At 44.3% G+C, this 22424-nt stretch overlaps 1 protein-coding gene and 1 pseudogene across 1 annotated transcript; both read left to right on the top strand.

Moving 5' to 3' along the window:
* On the top strand, positions 1-5731 carry LOC115815106 (odorant receptor 131-2-like). Its single transcript, XM_030778071.1, has 2 exons — positions 1-914; positions 5728-5731. Exons 1-2 carry the CDS (start codon positions 1-3, stop codon positions 5729-5731), a joined length of 918 nt encoding a protein of 305 aa, XP_030633931.1.
* A 1176-nt stretch (positions 5732-6907) lies between these two features.
* LOC115815105 (odorant receptor 131-2-like) lies at positions 6908-7910 on the top strand (annotated as a pseudogene).
* Positions 7911-22424: the final 14514 nt, after the last annotated feature.

The following is a 22424-nucleotide window of genomic DNA, read 5'->3' as shown; positions in this document are numbered from 1 at the left end:
ATGCAGAGCACAATTAATAACAGCAATGTGAGCATTAATTTGGGATTTTCCTCCTCAAGACTCTTAAATGATAAAAAAATGATGCTTGTACAGGTACTAGTTGGGATTTTTCTGTATGTCAATTTGTCAATGTTTTTTACCTTTCTGAAAAAGGAAGTTTTCAGAGAGGATACTCGATACATTTTGTTTGCACAAACTCTCTTCAACGATACTGTCCTTATGGTGATAACTGACTTGGCTTTACTCGGGAGTTATTATAAGCTCCCTATCCCAGTGATTCCATGTTGTATATTTTCCACAGTTATGAGCTGGCTTAATGTTTGTACTCCTTTGACACTGGTGGCCATGTGTCTAGAGCGCTATGTGGCTATCTGCATGCCACTGAGACATGCTGATATCTCTAACACCAGAAACAGACTGATTGGTCTTCTCATCATTTGGTCTGTCAGTTCTGTAATACCCTTGCTTACTCTCGTTGGGTTTATAGCTCTGGTCCCACATAGCGTTATACTGTCTTCTGTAGTGTGCACTGTAGAAATGCTGTTAGTATCAACGTGGCAGGCTCAGTTAAGAGCAGCTCTTTTACAGATGTACTTCATCTGCATGTTTGTCATCATTGTGTTCACCTATATCAAAATTATGATGGCTGCAAGAGCTGCCTCTTCAGACAATAAGAAATCTACATACAAGAGTCTCAGAACAGTACTTCTTCATGCCTGTCAACTCTTCCTATGTTTGGTTCAATTTTTAACCCCGTATATAGAAATGACAGTTATGCAGATTGATTTTATGCTGTTTGTCAATGTAAGATACTCTAATTTCATAGTGTTTGTTATTGCTCCACGATGTCTAAGTCCACTAATTTATGGACTAAGAGATGAAAAATTTGTTCTTGTTTTAAAACAAAACATATTGTTTGGACTTCCAAAACTGATTTCAGCATTTTTTGATGCTAATCAGTGTACACTAAAACATGTCAAGATAAGACCACTGCAAATTGTACAATTTTAAAATCAGTTAAGGCATATCTTATTGCTCCCTACAAGCATTAACTATAATGAAAAAGTGTCTTTTTAAGGAAATATTAATAATTAAATTCTGCTTTTTTTGTTACTCAACTTCAGCCATTATTCAAGTATTATTTGTGTACAGCTTATCATTCCATAAACAACATATTTTATACCAGCTGGTTTATCAATGCAAAGCTGCATATATAACCATGACCAAAGGAAAATAATGTATTCTAAATTCGCAAATCTCACAGTATGTTTTTACTAGGGAATGATCAGCTAAATTTCATGGCATTTTGAGACCTTATTTTCAAAATCAACTTTATTCTGTCATTGATTTGATCATGCTAGTAGGTAAACTTTTAGAGTTGAATTTTTTTTCCTTTGTTGTGCTTTAATCCACTTCTATATCCCTCAGTCTAAAAGCATACACTGCGTGAAAAGAGGTGTATCCGGACTGGAATACTCCTGTATATTCCCGGATACTCTACAGATAATTGGCTGGATCTGGCAGTTTGCAGCTCTGTTACGTGGCATGGAATACTCCTGAATATGTACCAGGTTTGGGGGTCTGCCTAGAGCCCTTAGTTGCCATGGTGAATAATCCCTTGGGGGTGCTTGCAAGGGAACATTTGCACTTCACACCTTGGGCCACCAGGTATCCTGCAATTGGTCAAAAGTCTTACTTTGGATTGGAGGAGCAATGTCTTGCCCCTCCTCTAAAACCCTTCCCCATTGGTCCATTGCGGGTCCCCAGACATGTTTTCATATGGTTTATATTTTTAATATTATTATTGTTATTATTATTATTTTTATTATTGGTGGTGGTGTTGTTTTATGTTCATAGGTAGATTGTATAGAAAGTCTTGCAAACAAAAATGAAATACACAAATTTTATTATAAATAAAGAAAATACAGTATAATATAAATTATAAGGCATATAAATTGACAATTCTATACATATCTCAATGTACAACATATAACAGAATAGAATACATTAGAACAGAATATACTGTAACATCATAGTATATAGTACAAATGCTTTTTGGGAGCATAAATGAAACTCTAAATGTTGAGCATTCCCAAGAACAACCCAGCTTCCGTGGTCTCCATTGTGAATCTATCCGCAACAGCTCGTGCATGTTGATTCACTACATATTTTTGGTCTTTGTCCAGTCTATTCTGTAGCACCCAACACAGTGCAGACAACTCTATTCTAGGCGGGAGGACCCACGCTGGCCTTCCATCCAAGATGGCGTCCTCCTCTTCAGAAATTATATCTACTGATGCGGTCCTCCATATGGCAGCCTCTTCCTCAGTTTAAGGAGCACTAGCTCTGGCCTTGTGCAGCTGCAAAACACAGTGAAAACAGAAATTAGATCACTGAAAATAGCAAATGGAGAAAGAGTCTAAGAACTGCTGGGGAAATGATGTTTTGACTTGCTCTTCTCCTCCTTTGCCTCGTTCGAGTGGCGATCCTGCCCCCCTCTTTGTTCTCTAGATTCCCTTCTTGGTTCATCCTGTAACTCTTTCGAATAGTCTCAACAGGTCTTGCAGGATGCTATAGAGAAAGAAAAGTGGAGAAGAAAGGAAGATTGATTAAAAGTTTGTTTAGAATTCCAGGCACTGCTATGAAACAATCGCGACGATATAGTCTGCCAACAAAACACGTTGTCTTACCTTGTCCGTGGATCATATCTTTGCGTGTTGTTTTCAGTATTATGCATTCTCCGCACAGCTTCCTGTAGAAGCAAAATTAGTACAATAGTTAAATTCAACCACATTAAGGGATAAAGCAGACAAAGAAATGTGAACGTATCAGAATGTGCGGCAGTCAAAGACAAAAGCAAGAAGGCTATACAAATAAACTTACCGAAACAGAGTTATTTTCCGCTCGTCTTCTATTTTTTTTCTTGGGCAGACTCCTCTTGCCCCTCTTTGATGGGCCTCCATCCTGTCCAACCACCGAATAACATTCTCAATGAACGTTTACTGCTGTTCAGACATCTTCTTAAAAATGCATTTAATGGGGACACCAGTTGTTTGTTTTCGTTCGGACTCTGCGCTGGAAAAATTGGATATTCCCGGCGCACGAGTAGCCTCTCCACTCCGCTGTCCGTTCGAAAACTCAAGTGTTCTTTTGCAAGCCATCTTCAAAATGCACACTATCGACAGAATACGGAGTACAACTTCTGTAATCATTCAGTGACTTGCTTCTCCTACGTACAGGTAACCCCTTCTCCAAAGCAAATTTCACGCTGCAGTTGCACATAATGCTATTGGTTACTGTCACTCTACGCCATGCACGCACAGAAAACTGACCGGACAGGACTCAACTTTAGATTCGGAGTGGGTGGTTTGAAAACGGGGCGCGTCCTCGTACTGAGGAGAAACATTCCAAACAAACAAGCGAGGAACAACAACAACAACAAAACCTCCTGTACCCTTTGTCCCGCATCCGCATTGAGATAATGTCCCGTGAGATAATGGATCCATTCTTTTACCTGCCCGGCACATGAGCCGCTTATGCCGTTGCAGCATAGTTTCTAATCTATCTAATAGCGCTATGTCAAAAGCAGTAAAAATGCAACATAGCCAAGTTTTTTAAAAAGCCTTGCTTTCACCAAAAGGCTGAGAGGAGAGCATTGAGTGTGGTCATTAAGAGGCTGTGGCGGCCGTCAAAACTGTGCTGCTGTGGGGCCGACGAATTTCTTTGTACGTCACAAAAAACAAACTTAGTAAATCTTTACAGATATGAAGGTAAACGCTGTCAGCCTTTTTTAAAAGTTCTTTTATCCTTTCTGACCATGCTACTCACCCAATAGAGATTTTGGCTTGATATAAAGATTTGCATTGAAATTATTTTATTTTGAGCCTTATTTATTCTTATAGTTGGATTTGGTCAGGGATTTAAGTTGAAAGACTTGAGCTGTATGATGCCTGCTGCTTTGCTTAAGTACAGTTGCCTTTGATGGTTTTACGTTATGTCTCAACATTAGTAACATGTCCCACATTGTCCCACACAAACTTACTACTTGTCCTCCATTTGGTCTGTTTATATCTCGTCACCCTATACCTTTGACCCCAAGTAAAGGACAGTTGCATAACCATTAAATATGTAATTAATGAACCACTCATTTAGACTTTTTTAAAATGATGTTTTCAGTGTGTTTTGGTATGCTCCATTTGAAGAGTCCATTGTAATTTAGCTGCACAACAGAGCAATGGCATTAAAGGCTACATGGGCCTACCACTGCTGTGTTATACACCATGCAACACCTAACAAGTTTGTGTGGTTATCAAAATGTAGCCTAAATATTACATATAGGTTAACCGATAGCAAGTTACAGCGAGGAAGGGGGGCAGGCCTCTGTACCCAGTCCCACCTAGACCACTGACTGTTATTAGCATTTGAAAGGCCAAGCCATCAGCTAACGACTGTGGTCATGCGGATGCCCGAAAACCTTCGTCTAACAGCTGTATTCGGACGTTTGCGGGAGTTTTCAGGTCCGCATAACAAAGTTCTCCATGCATCCGAATACCTCCGGCAAACAGCAGGTTTAACGGAAGTATACTTTGTCCGGATATTTCCGAATACACCGCTTTTCACGCAGTGATATTGTGTGTATTCAACTGACTATGTGACTTGATACTATGTGCTGCAAACAAGAAATTAAGCACTTCTTTTTCACTTTCATTCAAATATGTTTGATCGTTAAATGAGAAGTGAACTCTTTTAGACATATGGGCTCATTATAACTCTTAGATACATCAGACAGTTTTTATTTATCACCAGGACCTTGCTAGAATGAGCTTCTGAGTTTGTAGTCATGGTTATGTTTGCTGTCTGCATGGAGGTTGTGCGCTACCCCCTTGTTTGTGTGGGTTTCCTTCCACAGTCAAAGACATGAACAGAAGGCATCAGATACTCCTACCAAGACACTGGCCCAAATTTGAAGTTGGTCCACAAGTGTTTTCTGGCAGCTACCTACGCTAGTAAGAAATTAGGATGGGATAAATGCAAAGGAGAATTTCCCTACGGACATCAATGAAGTGTGTGTTAACTTTCATGGAGCAGACTTCTGCACTGTTAGACAGTGATGCTTAACATTTCTAAAAAAAACATGAGAACCGTTTTATTTACTCTTACAACTCCGGTATTATGCAAACACCTTACGTTTCGAATACAACTGATAAGACAACAAACTGATCAATCAATGCTGCTGATATTGTTTTTCAATTACACTATAATACACTATAGTACTGGAAAGGAGACTGCGGCCGATTGTTGAACCTCGGATCCAAGAGGAACAATGTGGATTCCGTCCTGGCCGTGGAACAACGGACCAGCTGTTCACCCTTTCACAGATACTGGAGGGATCATGGGAATTTGCCAATCCGGTCTACATGTGTTTTGTGGACCTGGAGAAGGCTTATGATCATGTTCCCCGGGGTGTCCTGTGGGGGGTACTGCGGGAGTATGGGGTGCCAGGTTTGCTGCTGCAAGCCATTCAGTCCCTGTATAACCGTAGTGAGAGCTGTGTCCGCATTCTCGGCACAAAGTCAACCCCATTCCCAGTGAGTGTTGGACTCCGCCAGGGCTGTACCTTGTCTCCGATCTTGTTCTTAATTTTCATGGACAGGATCTCAAGGCGCAGTCGGGGTGAGGAGGATGTCCAGTACGGTGGCCTCCGGATTGCGTCTCTGATTTTTGCAGATGATGCGGTTCTGTTGGCCTCATCAAACTGTGACCTTCAGCACGCGTTGGGGCGGTTTGCAGCCAAGTGTGAAGCGGTCGGGATGAGGATCAGCACCTCCAAGTCCGAGGCCATGGTCCTATGCCGGAAAAAAGGTGGCTTGCCCCCTCCGAGTTGGGACTGAGTTTCTGCCTCAAGTGGAGGAATTCAAGTATCTCGGGGTCTTGTTCACGAGTGAGCGTAAAATGGAGCGGGAGATGGACAGGCGGATCGGGGCAGCGGCGGCAGTCATGCGGTCGTTGTACCGGACCGTCGTGGTGAAGAAGGAGCTGAGTCAGAAGGCAAGGCTCTCAATTTACCAGTCAATCCTTGTTCCAACCCTCACCTATGGTCACGAGCTCTGGGTAGTGACCGAAAGAATGAGATCGCAGATACAAGCGGCGGAAATGAGCTTCCTCTGCAGGGTGGCTGGGCGCACTCTTAGGGATAGGGTGAGGAGCTCGGACACCCGGGAGGAGCTTGGAGTAGAGCCACTGCTCCTCCGCATTGAAAGGAGCCAGTTGAGCTGGTTCGGGCACCTAGTCAGGCTGCCTCCTGGGCGCCTCCCTGTGGAGGGGTTCTGGGCATGACCAACTGGGAGGAGACCTCGGGGAAGACCCACGACATGTTGGGAGAATTATATATCTCGGTTGGCCTGGGAACGCCTTGGGATCCCCCAGGAGGAGCTGGTGGATGTAGCCGGGGAAAGGGATGTCTGGGCTACCCTCCTCAGCCTGCTGCCACCGCGACCCAGTCAGCAGCAGAAAATGATATGATATGATGATGATTATGAAGAATTTTTATAATTATAAGTCTGAGCAACTAGTGCTGCTCTTATTGTTTTTCAGTACAGAATGTAGTATGACTGCACATTCTTTTTTTGTTAACTTCACTGTTTGATGGCAACTGTTGCACATAGGCAAAAAAAAAAAACACCCACAAGTCATGACATGGTATAAATAAATGAGAACCTTATTGCAAACATCACTTCAGAATAGATCAGTCTTTGTGTGTGCACATGCTCTTCTCTGTGTTGAATACAATTTACATCATTGTGAGTTAGCAAATAATGTTTTATTGTTCTCATTTTTACCTTCACATTTTTTTCAACTACATGCATTATGCTTTTCAGTTTTTGAAATGAATTTTTTTTTCAAAAAAATGCAGAGCATAATTAATAACAGCAATGTGAGCATCAACTCAGGATTTTACTTCTCAAGACCTTTAAATGAGAAAATATTGCTTGTACAGGTACTAGTTGGGATTTTCCTATATGTGAATTTCCTGATGATTTTTACCTTCCTAAAGAAGGAGGTTTTCAGAGAGGATACTCGGTATATTTTGTTTGCACAAACTCTCTTCAATGACTCTCTTCTCATGCTTTTGACTGATTTAGCTGTAGTTTGGAGTTACTACAGTTACCCTATCCCAATGATTCCATGTTGTATACTTTGCACACTCATGAACTGGCTTTACGACTGTACTCCTTTGACACTGGTGGCCATGTGTCTAGAGCGCTATGTAGCTATCTGCACTGAGACATGCTGACATCTCCAATTCCAGAAACAGAAAAATTGGACTTCTGATCATCTGGACTATCAGTTCTTTAATGCCCTTGCTTACTCTTATTGGGTTTATAGCTGTCAACCCATCAAGCACGATGCAGTCTTCTGTACTTTGCAGTGTAGAGATAATGCTAACATTTACCTGGCAGAGTCAGTTAAGAGTTGTTCTTTTACAGTTATACTTCATCTGCATGTTTGTCATCATTGTGTTCACCTATATTAAAATTATGATGGCTGCAAGAGCTGCTTCTTCAGACAATAAGAAATCTACATACAAGAGTCTCAGAACAGTACTTCTTCATGCCTGTCAACTCTTCCTGTGTTTGGTTCAATTTCTAACCCCATATATAGAAATGACAGTTATGCAGATTGATTTTATGCTGTTTATCAATGTAAGATACTCTAATTTCATAATGTTTGTTATTGCCCCACGCTGCCTAAGTCCACTAATTTATGGAATTAGAAATGAAAAGTTTTTCCTTGTTTTAAAAGACCATGCCTTGTTTGGTCTTCCAAAGATTATTTCAGGCGCGTTTCATGTCAGCCAGCGTAGACTGAAATGTATCAAAACAAGGCCACTGCAAATGTTATATACTTGAAATGTGTTATGGAATATCTTAATGTTCCAAACACTAACATAATGGAAAAAGTATTTTCTTTAACAAATGTTAATCACCAAATTTTCCTCAAAGGAATATGTGATGGATCTGGCCTTCACTAATGTCTGTCTGCAGTGTTCTTTATCCTTTGTTCCTAAACTGCAACCTCTCATTAAGCACTGTCTGTGTACACCTCCTGATTCAAGCATATTTCATTCCTCCTTTTGTCTTGCCTTCAAATTTTATGCTCAATCACGATGAAAGAAAAATAAAAGATTCTCAATAAATGAATTGTGCAGTATCTTTTCAGTTTTTGAATCTACGTTGTTCTGTGACCGATTTGATCAGTGCTCAAAGGTAAAGCTGAAGTCCTGGACTTTTCATATTCCATTGATATGCATGTATTCATCCATCCGTGGGTTTAAAGGCATATCAGCCTATTATTCAATGAAGCAAGAAAATATGTCCCTCACTGAACTTATTTTTCACTCTTCACTCTTTTACTCTTCACTCATTTTTCATTAAGTTTACCTTTCAAGGAGAAATGTCCCTCTGAGACACATGGTCTCATTGAAGCTGATGGATGCCTCCAACAATTCTCTGATCAAACGTTTGTGGGAAAAATATTGTTTTGCATTATGATTCTAACTTTGGAAGGAACCTGTGCCTTCTGACTTATTGTCATGACAAAGTATTACTGTAGTAGGGACCTGTGCTTGCTAAATTATTATATGCTGCGATATGTATCTGTGTGTTAGAACAATGAGAATTTATTACGTGGAAGACAAGACCTCTGAGTGAACTGTGTGTCTGTAACACCTGGGGGAGTGAACACAAAGCATCTTGTGCTCCATGAGGAAAGTTATCTTGTAAACTCCCACACATGTCCTTGGACTTGTTTGTCTTACTCTGTGAAAAGCTCTGCGCTCCGTAACCTCAGTGAGAACTGTGCTCCATCTCTGAGGTGTGCTTCTCCCATGCCACACGAAATAAAGACTGATTTATAAAATCTACATTGGTTGACTCTTTGGAGACTTAACAGCTCTCTTCCAGATAGGAGACCTTCCGTCATACATTTAGATTTTTAGTTTTCTGTATTGTTTCACCAATGATACTGATTTTTATAACAAACTAAAGTGATCTGAAGACTACATTGATTTTATCACTAACAGTCTGCAGTAAATTTAAAGCAGTGACTTATAAAGACTCAACTGGTTTAAAAAATTAAAACAGAAAAAGAAAATAATAATAATTGTTGCTAGCATTTGGTTGTCTGGGTAATATGTAACCTGATCGAGTCTGATATAGTCTGATCTTCTCACTGATGGGTTTTAGCTACAGATGAGAACACCACCTTCTGTTACATCAACGGTTTGCAGGCCTTGATTTTTTTCCTGCACTCTCACAGGATGTTGGGCATAGCAAGATTTTTGCAATTTGGCTTCAAGTTAGGATATAGAGTACTCTTAGTCAGTAATCTTGCATAAGTTGTTCATTATCATGCTTACTGAATGTCACAGTGTAAGCAGTCAAAAAATGATAAATAGCAGTTCATTGAAATAATGTATATCCCCGGATACTCCACAGATAATTGGCTGTATCCGGCAGTTTGCAGCTCTGTTACACGGCCTGGAATACTCCTTAATATGTACCAGGTTTGGGGTCTGTCTAGAGCCTTTAGTTGCCATGGTGAATAATCCCTTGGGGGTGCTTGCAGGGGAACAATACGTGCTTTCGGATGAACAGTTCTAGGGTCTCATTTGATAGGAACTACCCCCTGGGGAGCTTCCCCTAGAACTACATACGTTCTAGGGCTTTTTTTCTGTTTGCATTCGCACCGCCAGTAGGAACGCTGAAGTGACGTAAACCGGCCGACGGTATAGTAGCTAACAGCTGTTGTTTATGACTAACCAGGATAGCTGCACATTTTTAAGTACAAATTTAATGACTTTTAAGACCTTTTAAATACCTCTAAAAGGAAAAAAATACTATTACTGCAGCAAAAGAAATCGACAAACTAGACTACAGTATACATAATTATGAGTTTTACTGAATCTGAATGACAGAAATAGAGTGCACATTAGATAACATATAAATGGCTTCTCATTAACAAAAATAAAACTGTATGGCGATAGACCCTGTCCCATGGAAAAAAAAAATGTCCTCCTGCATTTACCACCGCAGTAGCAGTCAATGACTCGATGGGCATAGTACTTTTCACGTGCTAGCATAGCTTAGCTTGTGCCTGACGCTTGCTCCTTTTTCCCCGCCGCAGCCCTCAAATCGTAAACTGGATAAACACATTCTTATTTTAGGTTAAAATGTGGATTACAGCCACACAAGCGGACACACAAGTACCTACTGAAGCGGAGTGTACGCTACCTCTTGAATGTACAAATATACATTGGACATTGCAGAAATGGTCATTGCTGGGGGATATAAAATACCGGTAAATAAAACATGAAAACCATGTCTCCCCTCCTACAATTCCAGACATTTTAAGACATTTTTAGACATGAATATCAAAAACTAAATGTAAGACATTGTAAGACTTTATATTTTGCACAGATCTTTAAAATGGCAGTTGCAATCATCGTATACCTGCGTCTGGACCAATGGCTGTACACATACGTCACAAGGTTCCTATTGCGCTGCGAAAGTACCTACCCTGAAGTAGGAGCTAAAAAAGCCTCTCAAAACGACGTTCAAAGAACTATGATCACTCTAAGTTCCTGCGGTGCAAACATGCAAAAAAGGGAGTACTTTCTCCAACAGTTCTAAGAACTATGGAAAAATTCCACCGGTGCGGAAACGCCTATTTGCACTTCACACCTTGGGCCACCAGGTATCCTGCAATGGGTCAAAAGTCTTACTTTGGATTGGTGGAGCAATGTCTTGCCCCTCCTCTAAAACCCTTCCCCATTGGTCCTTTGCGTGTCCTCAGACATGATTTCATATGGTTTATATTATTAATATTATTACTGGTGGTGTTGTTTTGTGTATAGATAGTCTGTCAAACAAAATTGAATTACACAAATTTCATAATAAATTAATAAAGAAAATACAGTATAATAGAAGGGGCAGCACAGTGGCACAGTGGGTAGCGCTGTCGCCTCACAGCAAGAAGGTCTCAGATTTGATTCCCGGCCGGACGGCCAGGGTCCTTTCTGTGTGGAGTTTGTATGCTCTCCCTGTGTCTGCGTGGGTTTCCTCCGGGAGCTCCAGTTTCCTCCCACAGTCCAAAGACATGCAGGTTAGGTGAATTGGAGACACTAAAATTGCCCCTAGGTATGTGAGTGTGTTTGCCCTGCGCTGGACTGGCAACCTGTCCAGGGTGTTTCCCCGCCTTTTGCCCTATGAGCGCTGGGATAGGCTCCCTAATCAGGATAAGCGGCGTAGATAGTGAGTGAGTGAGTATAATATAGTATATAGGTAGTATATAGTATAATATAAACGCTTTTTGGGAACATAAATGAAACACTAAATGTTGAGCATTCCCGAGAACAACCCAGCCTCTGTCGTCTCCATTGTGAATCTATCCGCACCAGCTCGTGCATGGTGATTCACTACATATTTCTGGTCTTTGTCCAGTCTATTCTGTAGCACCCAACACAATGCAGACAACTCTGTGCTACGCTGGAGGACCCACGCTGGCCTTCCATCCAAGATGGCGTCCTCCTCTTCAGAAATTATATCTACTGATGCGGTCCTCCATATGGCAGCCTCTTCCTCAGTTTAAAGAACACTAGCTCTGGCCTTCTGCAACTGCGAAGCACAGTGAAAACAAAAATTAGATCACTGAAAATAGCAAATGGAGAAAAACTACTGGGGAAATGATTATGTTTTGACTTCCTCTTCTCTTCCTTTGCCTCATTTGACCGGCGATCCTGCCCCCCTCTTTGTTCTCTAGATTCCCTTCTTGGTTCATCCTGTAACTCTTTCGAATAGTCTCAACAGGTCTTGCAGGATGCTAGAGAGAGAAAAAAAAGTGGAGAAGAAAGGAAGATTGATTAATGGTTCATTTAGAATTTCAGGTACTACTATGAAACAATCACGATGATATAGCCTACTGTGACGGATCAACTCTCCGTCACGTATGGACTGTTTGCAGGCATGAACTGTTCATATACATTCACCGTACAAACATACACATTCACCACAACATGGACTGAGTTCAAGCTAAATATTTATTGATTGTTGTTATTGTGATTTTGTTGTGTGCGTGTGATGTCCAACGTCTTCATTTATTGATCTGTAAATAATAGAGAAAGAGACTAACGTTAGCATTCTATAGCATTCCATATCATTTCCGATTAAGTTGGCCAACGAATCCATTCGCATATTCCATTATCCTCCGATTACCGTTAAAAATGCTACGTTAGGTTATGTTGTCTATGTGTAAATGTTGATTATTGATTGTTAATTGTATGAGCTGTCGCTTACCTGTGTGATGTTTCCTGGAGGTGAGATTTGCGGCAGTGACGTCAAAGAAACTGGTACGTCACAGCCTCACGTATTTTAAAAGAAGAGTCCCACAAACTCCACAGGAGGTCCGCGTACATCATATCCTGTTTTAAACTATAAAAGCCCTCCATTTTGTTTTAGACGGGGTGGGATGTTGTTGGTTGGTTGTTGTGGAAGTTTGTAGGAGTGTTTAGTGAGAGAAAGAATTATTGAAAAGTCTGGCAGAATTTATGTCTTGTTTGTTTTCCCGGCAAGAATGGTGTAAATAGTGTAAATAGTGCAAATACGTTATTGTTTTGGTTTGTTTGTTTTTTGGGGTTTTTTTTCATTTTTTCCTCTGTTTATTATTGGCACAAAAATAAATTCACCGGGTGTTTGGCCACAAAGCACAATCTTGACTCCTGCTGCCTCCTTGCCTAAGACGGCTCCGTCACACCTACCAACAAAACACCTTGTTTTAACTTGTATGTGGATCATATCTGTGCGTGTTGTTTTCAGCATTATGCATTCTCTGCATAGCTTCCCTGTAGAAGCAAAATTAGTACAATAGTTAAATTCAACCACATTAAGGGATAAAGCAGATAAAGAAATGTGAACATATCAGAATGAGCGCCAGTCAAAGACAAAAGCCAGCAGGCTACAGAAATAAACTTACCGAAACAGAGTTATTTCCCGCTCGTTTTCTTTTTTGTTTTCTTGGGCAGACTCCTCTTGCCCCTCTTTGATGTCCGACTACTGAATAACATCCTCCATGAATGTTTACTGCTGTTCAGACATCTTCGTAAAACATGCATTTAACGGGGACACCAGTTGTTTGTTTTCACTTGGACATGGTGTTGGAATAACTGGATATTCCCAGCGCATGAATAGGCTCTTCACTCTGCTGTCTGTTTAAAAACTCAAATGTTCTTTTGCAAGCCATCTTCAAAATGTGCACTATCAACAGGATACGGAGTACAACTTCTGTAATCCCTCGGTGACTTGCTTCTCCTACATACAGGTAAGCCCTTCCCCAAACCAAATTTCACACTGCAGTTCCACACAATGCTATTGGTTACTGTCACTCTATGCCATGCACGCACAGAAAACTGACTGGACAGGACTCAACCTTAGATTCTGAGTGGGTGGTGTGAAAACGGGGCGCGTCCTCATACTGAAGAGAAACATTCCAAACAAAAAAGTGAGGAACAACAACAACAACAAAACCTCCTGTACCCTTTGTCCCACATCCGCATTGAGATAATGTCTCGTATTTTCGTTGGTCGTTTGGTTTTTAACTGTCAGAAACAAGAATAAATGGATGCATTCTTTTACCCGCCCGGTTCATGAGCCGCTTATGCCGTTGTGACATAGTTTCTAATCTATTTAATAGCGCTGCGTCAAAACCAGTAAAAATGCAACAAAGTCGAGTTTTTTAAAAGCCTTCACCCAGTGGCTGAGAAGAGAGCATTGAGGGCGGTCATCAAATCGCTCGGCCATCAAGTTGCTCTTATGAAGTTGCTCTCTTCAATTATGTACTTGGACCTCCTCTTGTGGCTGGATTTTTATGCTTATATATCTCCTTCTTTGCCTCTTGTACCATGTTTTTACCTCGTTTCTGTAGGCTATGTTTTAATGGTTCGGGCCACTGACGGATTTAAACCGTTATCTTTTTTAGTTATTGTGTTCCACGCCTTGTGGGGTTTTTTATTATTATTATTTTCGTTGTAATTGCTGAATTTGTTCATTACAATACAGATATTTTCTGCCAAAGAAAACTGTGCCGAGCACCTGCTGTCGGCCATTTTGTTCAGACTTGATCAGGGTCTTACTTTTCCCGCAATGCAATGCAAATTAGTCTGTTTTACCAAAGACAGCTGTGAGTATGTTTTATGCAACAGTCTTACTTAGGCGTCTTTAGTTAGTCTGACTGACTGTGTTATAAAGGCCTTTACCCCCATACGTTAATGGTATGCCCCATTTATCGTTTGGTACAAGCCATTTGCATACCCCTAATAGGTCATGGTGACGTCAGAGGTTAATAGACTTGTTGTGTTAGGATGAGTTTGCAGTTTTCTAGTCGTCCTGTTCATACCAGTGTTCCCCTATGGTGTGCGTACATTTGAAGTAAGTCATCCAACGATGTAATAAGGTTAAATATTATGTATGCTGTTCTGAAGTACCCCTTGTATTATTTGTTCGCTATGCAAACGTTTGAAGTTAAGTCTGTTGTTCTCTTGTGGTTGTTCTCACTAATCACCCCATGCCCGAGCCGTATCGGCTAAATGATAAGAACGGCGATGTAAGCCGCTAGTGCATTTGTTATGAATATTGTAACACGCTGGCGAACCTCATTCTCTTTCATACCACGAATAATCTACCGTTAGTGCTCGGGTATGTGAGGTGGTTGGTCTGGACGACTAGAATACTCATTTATACATTTACCCACTGAGTGTATCGAGTTATGTAAATAATAGTTTGAGCGTGTATTTTATGTGGTATTTATTTGCATTACTCGTTATTTGATTGCACCAGTAGAAATGTTCCGTTTATTACTTTATAATATTTATACGCAATGTTGGAGTGCCACCTTGTGGTCACTTTGAGTATTACCCCATGTCAATTCCCTAATGTTTAGTCTGTTTGTGTGTTTGTGCCCTTTTATAGGAAACCACACCTTTTATCGCTATATTTTGCATTGGAGTAGATACTCCCCTATTTGAGAATTGTGTGGTAGTGAAACCCTCACAATAAAGGAATCCACCCTGACTTGGATGCAGTGATTCTGACCGATCACCTGTGGTGGGCTAGTTCTTGCGAACCCGGCACACAAGTTTAATTGGAGTAGCTCCCAACAGCCATTCCTTCAGTTCATGGTCCTTCGAGCCGGATCGAGAGCTCACTACAGATTTGTATGTCCAAGTCATCAGAAGAGGTACCCAGTGTGCGTGTCAGGAGGCCAGCATTCCTCCCCTCACACTTAAAGGACTACGACCTTACTGGTTTTAGAAAAATGGACAGTTTGCCACTACCCACATCTCAACACGCTCCATCTCGCCCACGGAGTGAGGTGGAGGAGGAGGAAGACAGGACAGCTCGTGAGCGCTCAGTATCCCCAATCAGTCAGGAGGGCGACCACTCTACACAGTGGCTTGTAAGGGATTCAGGGTCACCCAGGGGGGACGATCTACATAGGGAGAATAGGAAACTAAAGGTGGATCAAGAGGCCTTGCTCATCGCTATGGAGGAGTTGAAACTACAGAATGAGTCACTTCGCCTGCAGAGTATGCAAAATGAGGTCAAGTTAGCGCAACTCAATCGCCAGAGCGTTAACCAGACAGAGCAGTTACGGAGGCAGGTGGAGCACCTGGGAGCTGTTGTACAGCAACTACAGCAACCTAGCTCACATCCCCCTCCTGGACTATCTAACCAAGCCCAACGACAGCGGCAGCGGGCAGTACTGGTGGAAGAGGACCAGCAGGTTGCTCCACCAGAACATGACTATCCTCAGGGCAGGGAACGCCATGACCTTCGCTCATCATTCCGCAGGTATGAATACACAACTGACAGAGACTATTCAGCAGAGCGCTACTCTGTGCCACCGCAGTCATTCCAGCAGCGCCATTCCCGGGCACACGAGGCTGACTACCCATCAGAGAGGCGTCACTCTGCAGAGGAGGACCGTTCACCAGAAGGGCGTTACCCAGCAGAACGTGGCTATCCATTTGAGAGGCGTGATTTCGCCCCTGAGCACCGTCACTCCCAGCACCGAACGCCAAGCCCAGTAGGTGGGCAGGAGCGGACCTATAGGGGACCCACGCCTACCATTCCGGATATGATCCACCCTAACCCAAGAGAGTTCTCTCGCCTGCGAATTGCCCTGGAGAATCTCCTCCCCCATGATGCATCAGAGAGATTTAAATATCAGATTCTTGTCGATCACCTTAAGTCTGAAGAAGCCCTGCTGATTGCGGACTCGTACAGCCATTCCAGACATCCCTTCACTGACACAATGGCCGCACTCAATCAGCAATACGGACAGCCACACCAGTTGGCTTTACAGCGTATAGCCGAGCTGATGGATGGCCCCAGCATTGTTAGCGGTGATGGGAAAGCCTTCAGAATGTTTGCCCTGCGTGTTCGTTCCTTGGTGAGCATGTTGGAGCAACTGGGAAGGAAAGGCAGAGTCAAGCTAGAATGTGGCTCACATGTGTCCAGGCTGCTTAGCAAGCTACCTCATGATCTGCGCTCTAGCTTTCGAAGATTCATACACCCACACAGAGTGCCCATACCTACTCTCCTTGACTTGGCCGACTGGCTAGAATATGAGATCCAGGTCCAAGAGGACAACTCTCGGTTCGACACCAAGGCATGGAGAGAGCCTAAACCAAAGGAGCAGCTGAAGGGCTGGAAACCTCCAGCTAAGCCCTCCACAATCCTTCTAAATACAGAGACCTCATCCCCCAGTGACCAGGCTCACACTCCAAGTTCCATACAGACGGTAAAGAAATACTGCCCCTACTGTGACAATCACAAACATTCACTGAACAACTGCTCTAACTTCAAACTGCTCAGTCCCACACAGAAACAAACCTGGATCAAGACGAACAACAGGTGCTGGCGCTGTGGGAGAGGTCACAGAGCGGCTGAATGCAACCTCAAAATGGGCTGTAAAACATGTAACAGTAGACACCTGCTTGCTCTACACGACATAAATGAGAGGACCCAAGAGAGAACAGAGAAGGGAGAGGTGCAACAACAGTCATTAAAGACAGAACCCTCAAAGGCCTTCTTACTCAATGCCACAGAGGAAGTCTTATATATTGACAGGCCTCCAGAAGGGCACCATGTATTGCTGAAAGTGTGCAAAGTGATACTGAGGAACGGAGATAGAGCTATGGAGACATTCGCTATCCTAGATGATGGCTCTGAACGCACCATCCTTCTCCATCCTGCAGCCCAACAACTAGGCCTACAAGGTGAGCCTGAGCAACTGCCCATAAGAACCGTTAGACAAGAGCCTCAGGTTCTACATGGGGCTGTAGTCTCCTTCACCGTCTCCTCAGCAGCTGAACCACGGAGAGTATTCCACATTAGGAGAGCTTTTACGGCCAAGCACCTGGGCCTAGCTGATCACACCCACCCAGTGGAGGTCCTCCAACGGAGATACAGGCACCTGCGAGACCTGCCTCTGCTGCCCTTTAACGGGGCGCGCCCAGTCCTACTCATTGGCTCAGATCATCCCCACCTAATCACACCAGTGGAACCGGTGCGCCTGGGACCACCAGGGGGCCCTGCAGCCATTAGGACCCGCCTCGGCTGGACACTGCAAGGCCCAGCACATGGATTGAGGCAGTACCTTCGTGAACAGCAGTGCTACTTCATAGCCACTTTGCCCCCACCGGTGGATCTCTAAAGCCAGGTAGAGAGGCTATGGCAAATGGATGTACTGCCCTGGCGCAGCGAGAAAGCCAGCACCCGTTCACAGCAGGATAAAGAGGCCATACATCTCCTTGAGACCCAGACCAAGAGAGTTGAAGTGGACGGAGTCCATCGCTACGCCACACCCCTCCTGCGGGCACAGAACATGCCACAGCTACAGGCCCCAAAGGAAGCCGTGCTCCCTCAGCTGCGCAGTACAGAGAAGAGGTTAGCCAAGGACCCCGAGCAAGCAGCAGCCTACAAGGCAGAAATTCAAAGACTGGAGAGAGCAGGCTATGTGGTGAAATTAGAGCCGGGCACTGAGGATACACCTATAAGCTGGTACATTCCCCACCACATGGTCCAGCATAATGGTAAAAATCGTGTAGTCTTTAACTGTTCCTTCCAATTTAAAGGTGAGAACCTGAACCAACGCCTGCTCCCTGGGCCAACACTGGGACCTCCCCTCCTTGCCGTGCTGCTGAGATTTAGAGAACATCCTGTGGCCATCAGCAGTGATATCCGCGGCATGTTTCACCAGGTGAGACTGCTCCCACAGGACAGGCCACTCCTCCGCTTCCTGTGGAGGGACTTGAAACGAGAGGAACCGCCCAGTGTATATGAATGGAGAGTACTTCCATTTGGTACGACCAGCAGCCCCTGCTGTGCTACGTACGCTCTCCAAAGGCACATCATAGACCACAGCCAGCTGGGTGATGCCATCAGGGAGGCAGTGCTAAAAGGATTTTATGTAGACAACTGTCTACTTAGTCTGACCTCAGAGGATGATGCGAAGGCATTCGTTGACCACTTGCGGAATATCTTAGCACAAGGGGGCTTTGAACTGCGGCAGTGGGCAAGTAATCGGCCCACAGTCATCTCTCATCTACCAACAGAGGCTCGGTCGGACAGCGCAGAACTGTGGATTGTGCAGGGCCAGCCCAACACGCAAGAATCTGCCCTTGGTCTGAACTGGCATTGCCCGTCAGACATGCTGTCTTACAAGCATCGTGCCCTTGAACCTACAGAGACCACCATGCGCACAATATACAGAGTACTCGCCAGTCAGTACGATCCCCTTGGATTCTTGATGCCCTACACTACCAGAGCCAAGGTAATAGTGCAACAATTGTGGGATAAAAGGAGAGACTGGGATGACCCATCCCTGCCAGAAGACCTGTTGCACTTGTGGCAGGCGTGGAGGAGCGAGCTCCCCGCCTTAAAGAAGATCACCCTACCCAGGTGCTACACCAGCCCTGAAATGGACACCCCAAGCAGTCAGAGGGAAGTCCATGTATTTTGCGACGCCTCAGAGCGTGCGTATGGCTCGGTGGCATACCTCAGAACTGAGAGTCCCAGTGGCAAAGTGGAGGTTTCATTTCTCACAGCCCGCTCTCGTGTAGCCCCAAAGAAACAGCAGTCCATCCCTCGCCTGGAGCTGTGCGCAGCACTGACAGGGGCACAGTTGGCCAGAGTGCTGAGGGAGGAGCTAACCCTTCCCGTTCGCCACTTCGCATTCTGGACAGACTCCACCACTGTGCTCAGTTGGCTACAGTCCGACTCCTGTAGATTCAAGGTGTTCGTGGGCACACGAGTTGCTGAGATACAGGACCTCACAGACAGAGAATCATGGCGCTATGTGGACTCAGCCCGTAACCCCGCCGATGATATCACACGTGGGAAGCCACTCTCAGAACTAACAGCACAGAGTCGCTGGTGTCAAGGTCCGCCTTTCCTCCATATGAGTCAAGACCGGTGGCCAGAATCACCACACATACAGCCTACCCCTACAGCCGGTGAAGAATTGAAAAGGGCAGCCCTTTGTGGTCTCACAACAGTTCTCTCAAGCCCACCAGTGCCCGATGTAAGTCAGTTTAAAGCCTACGGAGACCTGATGGAAGCCACTGCTAAGTCCCTACATGGGGCGGCAAGCACATCACCCACCGCAGACGATTACAGAGAGGCAGAGAGCGTCCTTCTACAGCGAGCGCAGCAGGACTGCTTTCCAGCCGACCTCCAACATCTAAGGGAGGGTAAGCCATTGCCAAGCAGTAGTCGTCTCCACACCCTGTCCCCAGTACTGGACAGCACGACACAGCTGATACGAGTGGGTGGCCGCCTACGTCACAGCCCCTCCCTTGAAGCAGAGACCATTCACCCAGTTGTACTTGACCCCAAGCACAAAATCACCCAGCTAATCATTCAGGCGTTTGATGAGCAGCTACACCATCCAGGTGCAGAGCGTGTGTTTGCTGAAGTACGGCGAAAATACTGGATTCTCCGGGGACGAGAGGCTGTCAGACGCCACCAACGACAGTGCCCTGACTGTAGGAAATGGCGGGCCAAACCTGGGGTCCCAGAAATGGCCGACCTGCCCCCTGCCAGACTACGCCTGCACAAGCCGGCCTTCTACTCCACAGGGGTAGATTGTTTTGGTCCTTACACGATCAAAGTAGGTCGGAGAAATGAGAAGAGATGGGGCATAATCTTTAAATGCCTGACGACAAGAGCGGTGCACCTCGACCTTCTCACCAGTATCGACACTGACTCTTTCCTTATGGCACTACGGAGATTTGTGGCACGCAGGGGTAAGCCATTTGAACTCCTCTCAGACCAAGGCACTAACTTTCGGGGAGGGGAACGAGAACTAAAAGAAGCCTTTGCGTCCCTCCAGCCAGAGCTCCAAACCCAGCTCGCCCCCCAACAAATCAGATTCTCCTTCAACCCACCAAACGCACCGCACTTTGGTGGCTGCTGGGAGAGAGAGGTCAGGTCCCTAAAACAAGCTCTCCAAGTCACACTCGGAGCCCAAACTGTCACCGAAGAGGTCCTGAGGACTGTATTGACTGAAGTCGAGGAGATCCTCAACTCAAAGCCCTTAGGATATGTGTCGTCAGACGTTGCTGATCCTGACCCTGTTACACCAAACACCTTGCTTATGGGGCGGCCCGATGCTTCCCTGCCGCAAGTAGTGTATCCACAGTCGGAGCTTCTCAGCAGAAGAAGATGGAGACATAGTCAACTGCTTGCAGACCACTTCTGGAAGCACTTCATAAGATCCTATCTTCCCAGTCTGCAAGCACAACAGAAGTGGTACGCAGACACACCAAACATCCAGGTTGGCACCATAGTGATGGTAGTCGATCCTCAACTACCACGGGCATTGTGGCCAGTGGGGAGAGTTACTCAGACACTCCCAGGAACTGATGGCAAAGTAAGAACTGTTCAAGTCAAGGTGGGGGATCGCTCCTTCACCCGCCCTGTGGCTCGCCTTGTCCGTCTTCCTGCCCTGCCGGACTAGACTGTACTGGACTGAACACAAGTTATATAACGTTGCCTTTATGATTGTACAGATTTCCTTCAGAAATCTGGGGGCGGCTGTTATAAAGGCCTTTACCCCCATACGTTAATGGTATGCCCCATTTATCGTTTGGTACAAGCCATTTGCATACCCCTAATAGGTCATGGTGACGTCAGAGGTTAATAGACTTGTTGTGTTAGGATGAGTTTGCAGTTTTCTAGTCGTCCTGTTCATACCAGTGTTCCCCTATGGTGTGCGTACATTTGAAGTAAGTCATCCAACGATGTAATAAGGTTAAATATTATGTATGCTGTTCTGAAGTACCCCTTGTATTATTTGTTCGCTATGCAAACGTTTGAAGTTAAGTCTGTTGTTCTCTTGTGGTTGTTCTCACTAATCACCCCATGCCCGAGCCGTATCGGCTAAATGATAAGAACGGCGATGTAAGCCGCTAGTGCATTTGTTATGAATATTGTAACACGCTGGCGAACCTCATTCTCTTTCATACCACGAATAATCTACCGTTAGTGCTCGGGTATGTGAGGTGGTTGGTCTGGACGACTAGAATACTCATTTATACATTTACCCACTGAGTGTATCGAGTTATGTAAATAATAGTTTGAGCGTGTATTTTATGTGGTATTTATTTGCATTACTCGTTATTTGATTGCACCAGTAGAAATGTTCCGTTTATTACTTTATAATATTTATACGCAATGTTGGTCACTTTGAGTATTACCCCATGTCAATTCCCTAATGTTTAGTCTGTTTGTGTGTTTGTGCCCTTTTATAGGAAACCACACCTTTTATCGCTATATTTTGCATTAGAGTAGATACTCCCCTATTTGAGAATTGTGTGGTAGTGAAACCCTCACAATAAAGGAATCCACCCTGACTTGGATGCAGTGATTCTGACCGATCACCTGTGGTGGGCTAGTTCTTGCGAACCTGGCACGCAAGTTTAATTGGAGTAGCTCCCAACAGCCATTCCTTCAGTTCAGACTGTTAGTCACGGTCTTAAGTTAATGGCTATGTTTATGCAGCCGGCCCCAGGACTACAGGCAGACAGGGAGAACGCCCAAAGAGCAGGTAATACCAGGAAAATCCACTGGCCTTACTGCATATGCAGTTACAAGCATTGACCATCTTGGCCAGAGAATTTTTCTCTGCCTCAGTCAGGGTGCGGAGCATCGACAAGAGTGTCCGGTTAAACTGCTCTGCCTGCCCATTTCCTTGCAGATGATAGCAGGTTGTGTGTGAGCCATGTACGTCACAGCATTTCTTTAATTGGTCCATTAACTGATTCTCAAATTCCTTCCCCATGTCGTGGTGAATTTTCTCTGGAAATC

The sequence above is a fragment of the Chanos chanos genome, chromosome 6 (genome assembly GCF_902362185.1).
Source record: "Chanos chanos chromosome 6, fChaCha1.1, whole genome shotgun sequence".
NCBI classification, from domain to species: Eukaryota; Metazoa; Chordata; class Actinopteri; order Gonorynchiformes; family Chanidae; genus Chanos; species Chanos chanos.
This window is presented reverse-complemented; position numbering and strand designations above follow the sequence as displayed.

Coding starts and splice junctions, on each gene's coding strand:
- LOC115815106 (XM_030778071.1), top strand. CDS start 1: ATGCAGAGCACAATTAATAACAGCAATGTGAGCATTAATTTGGGATTT.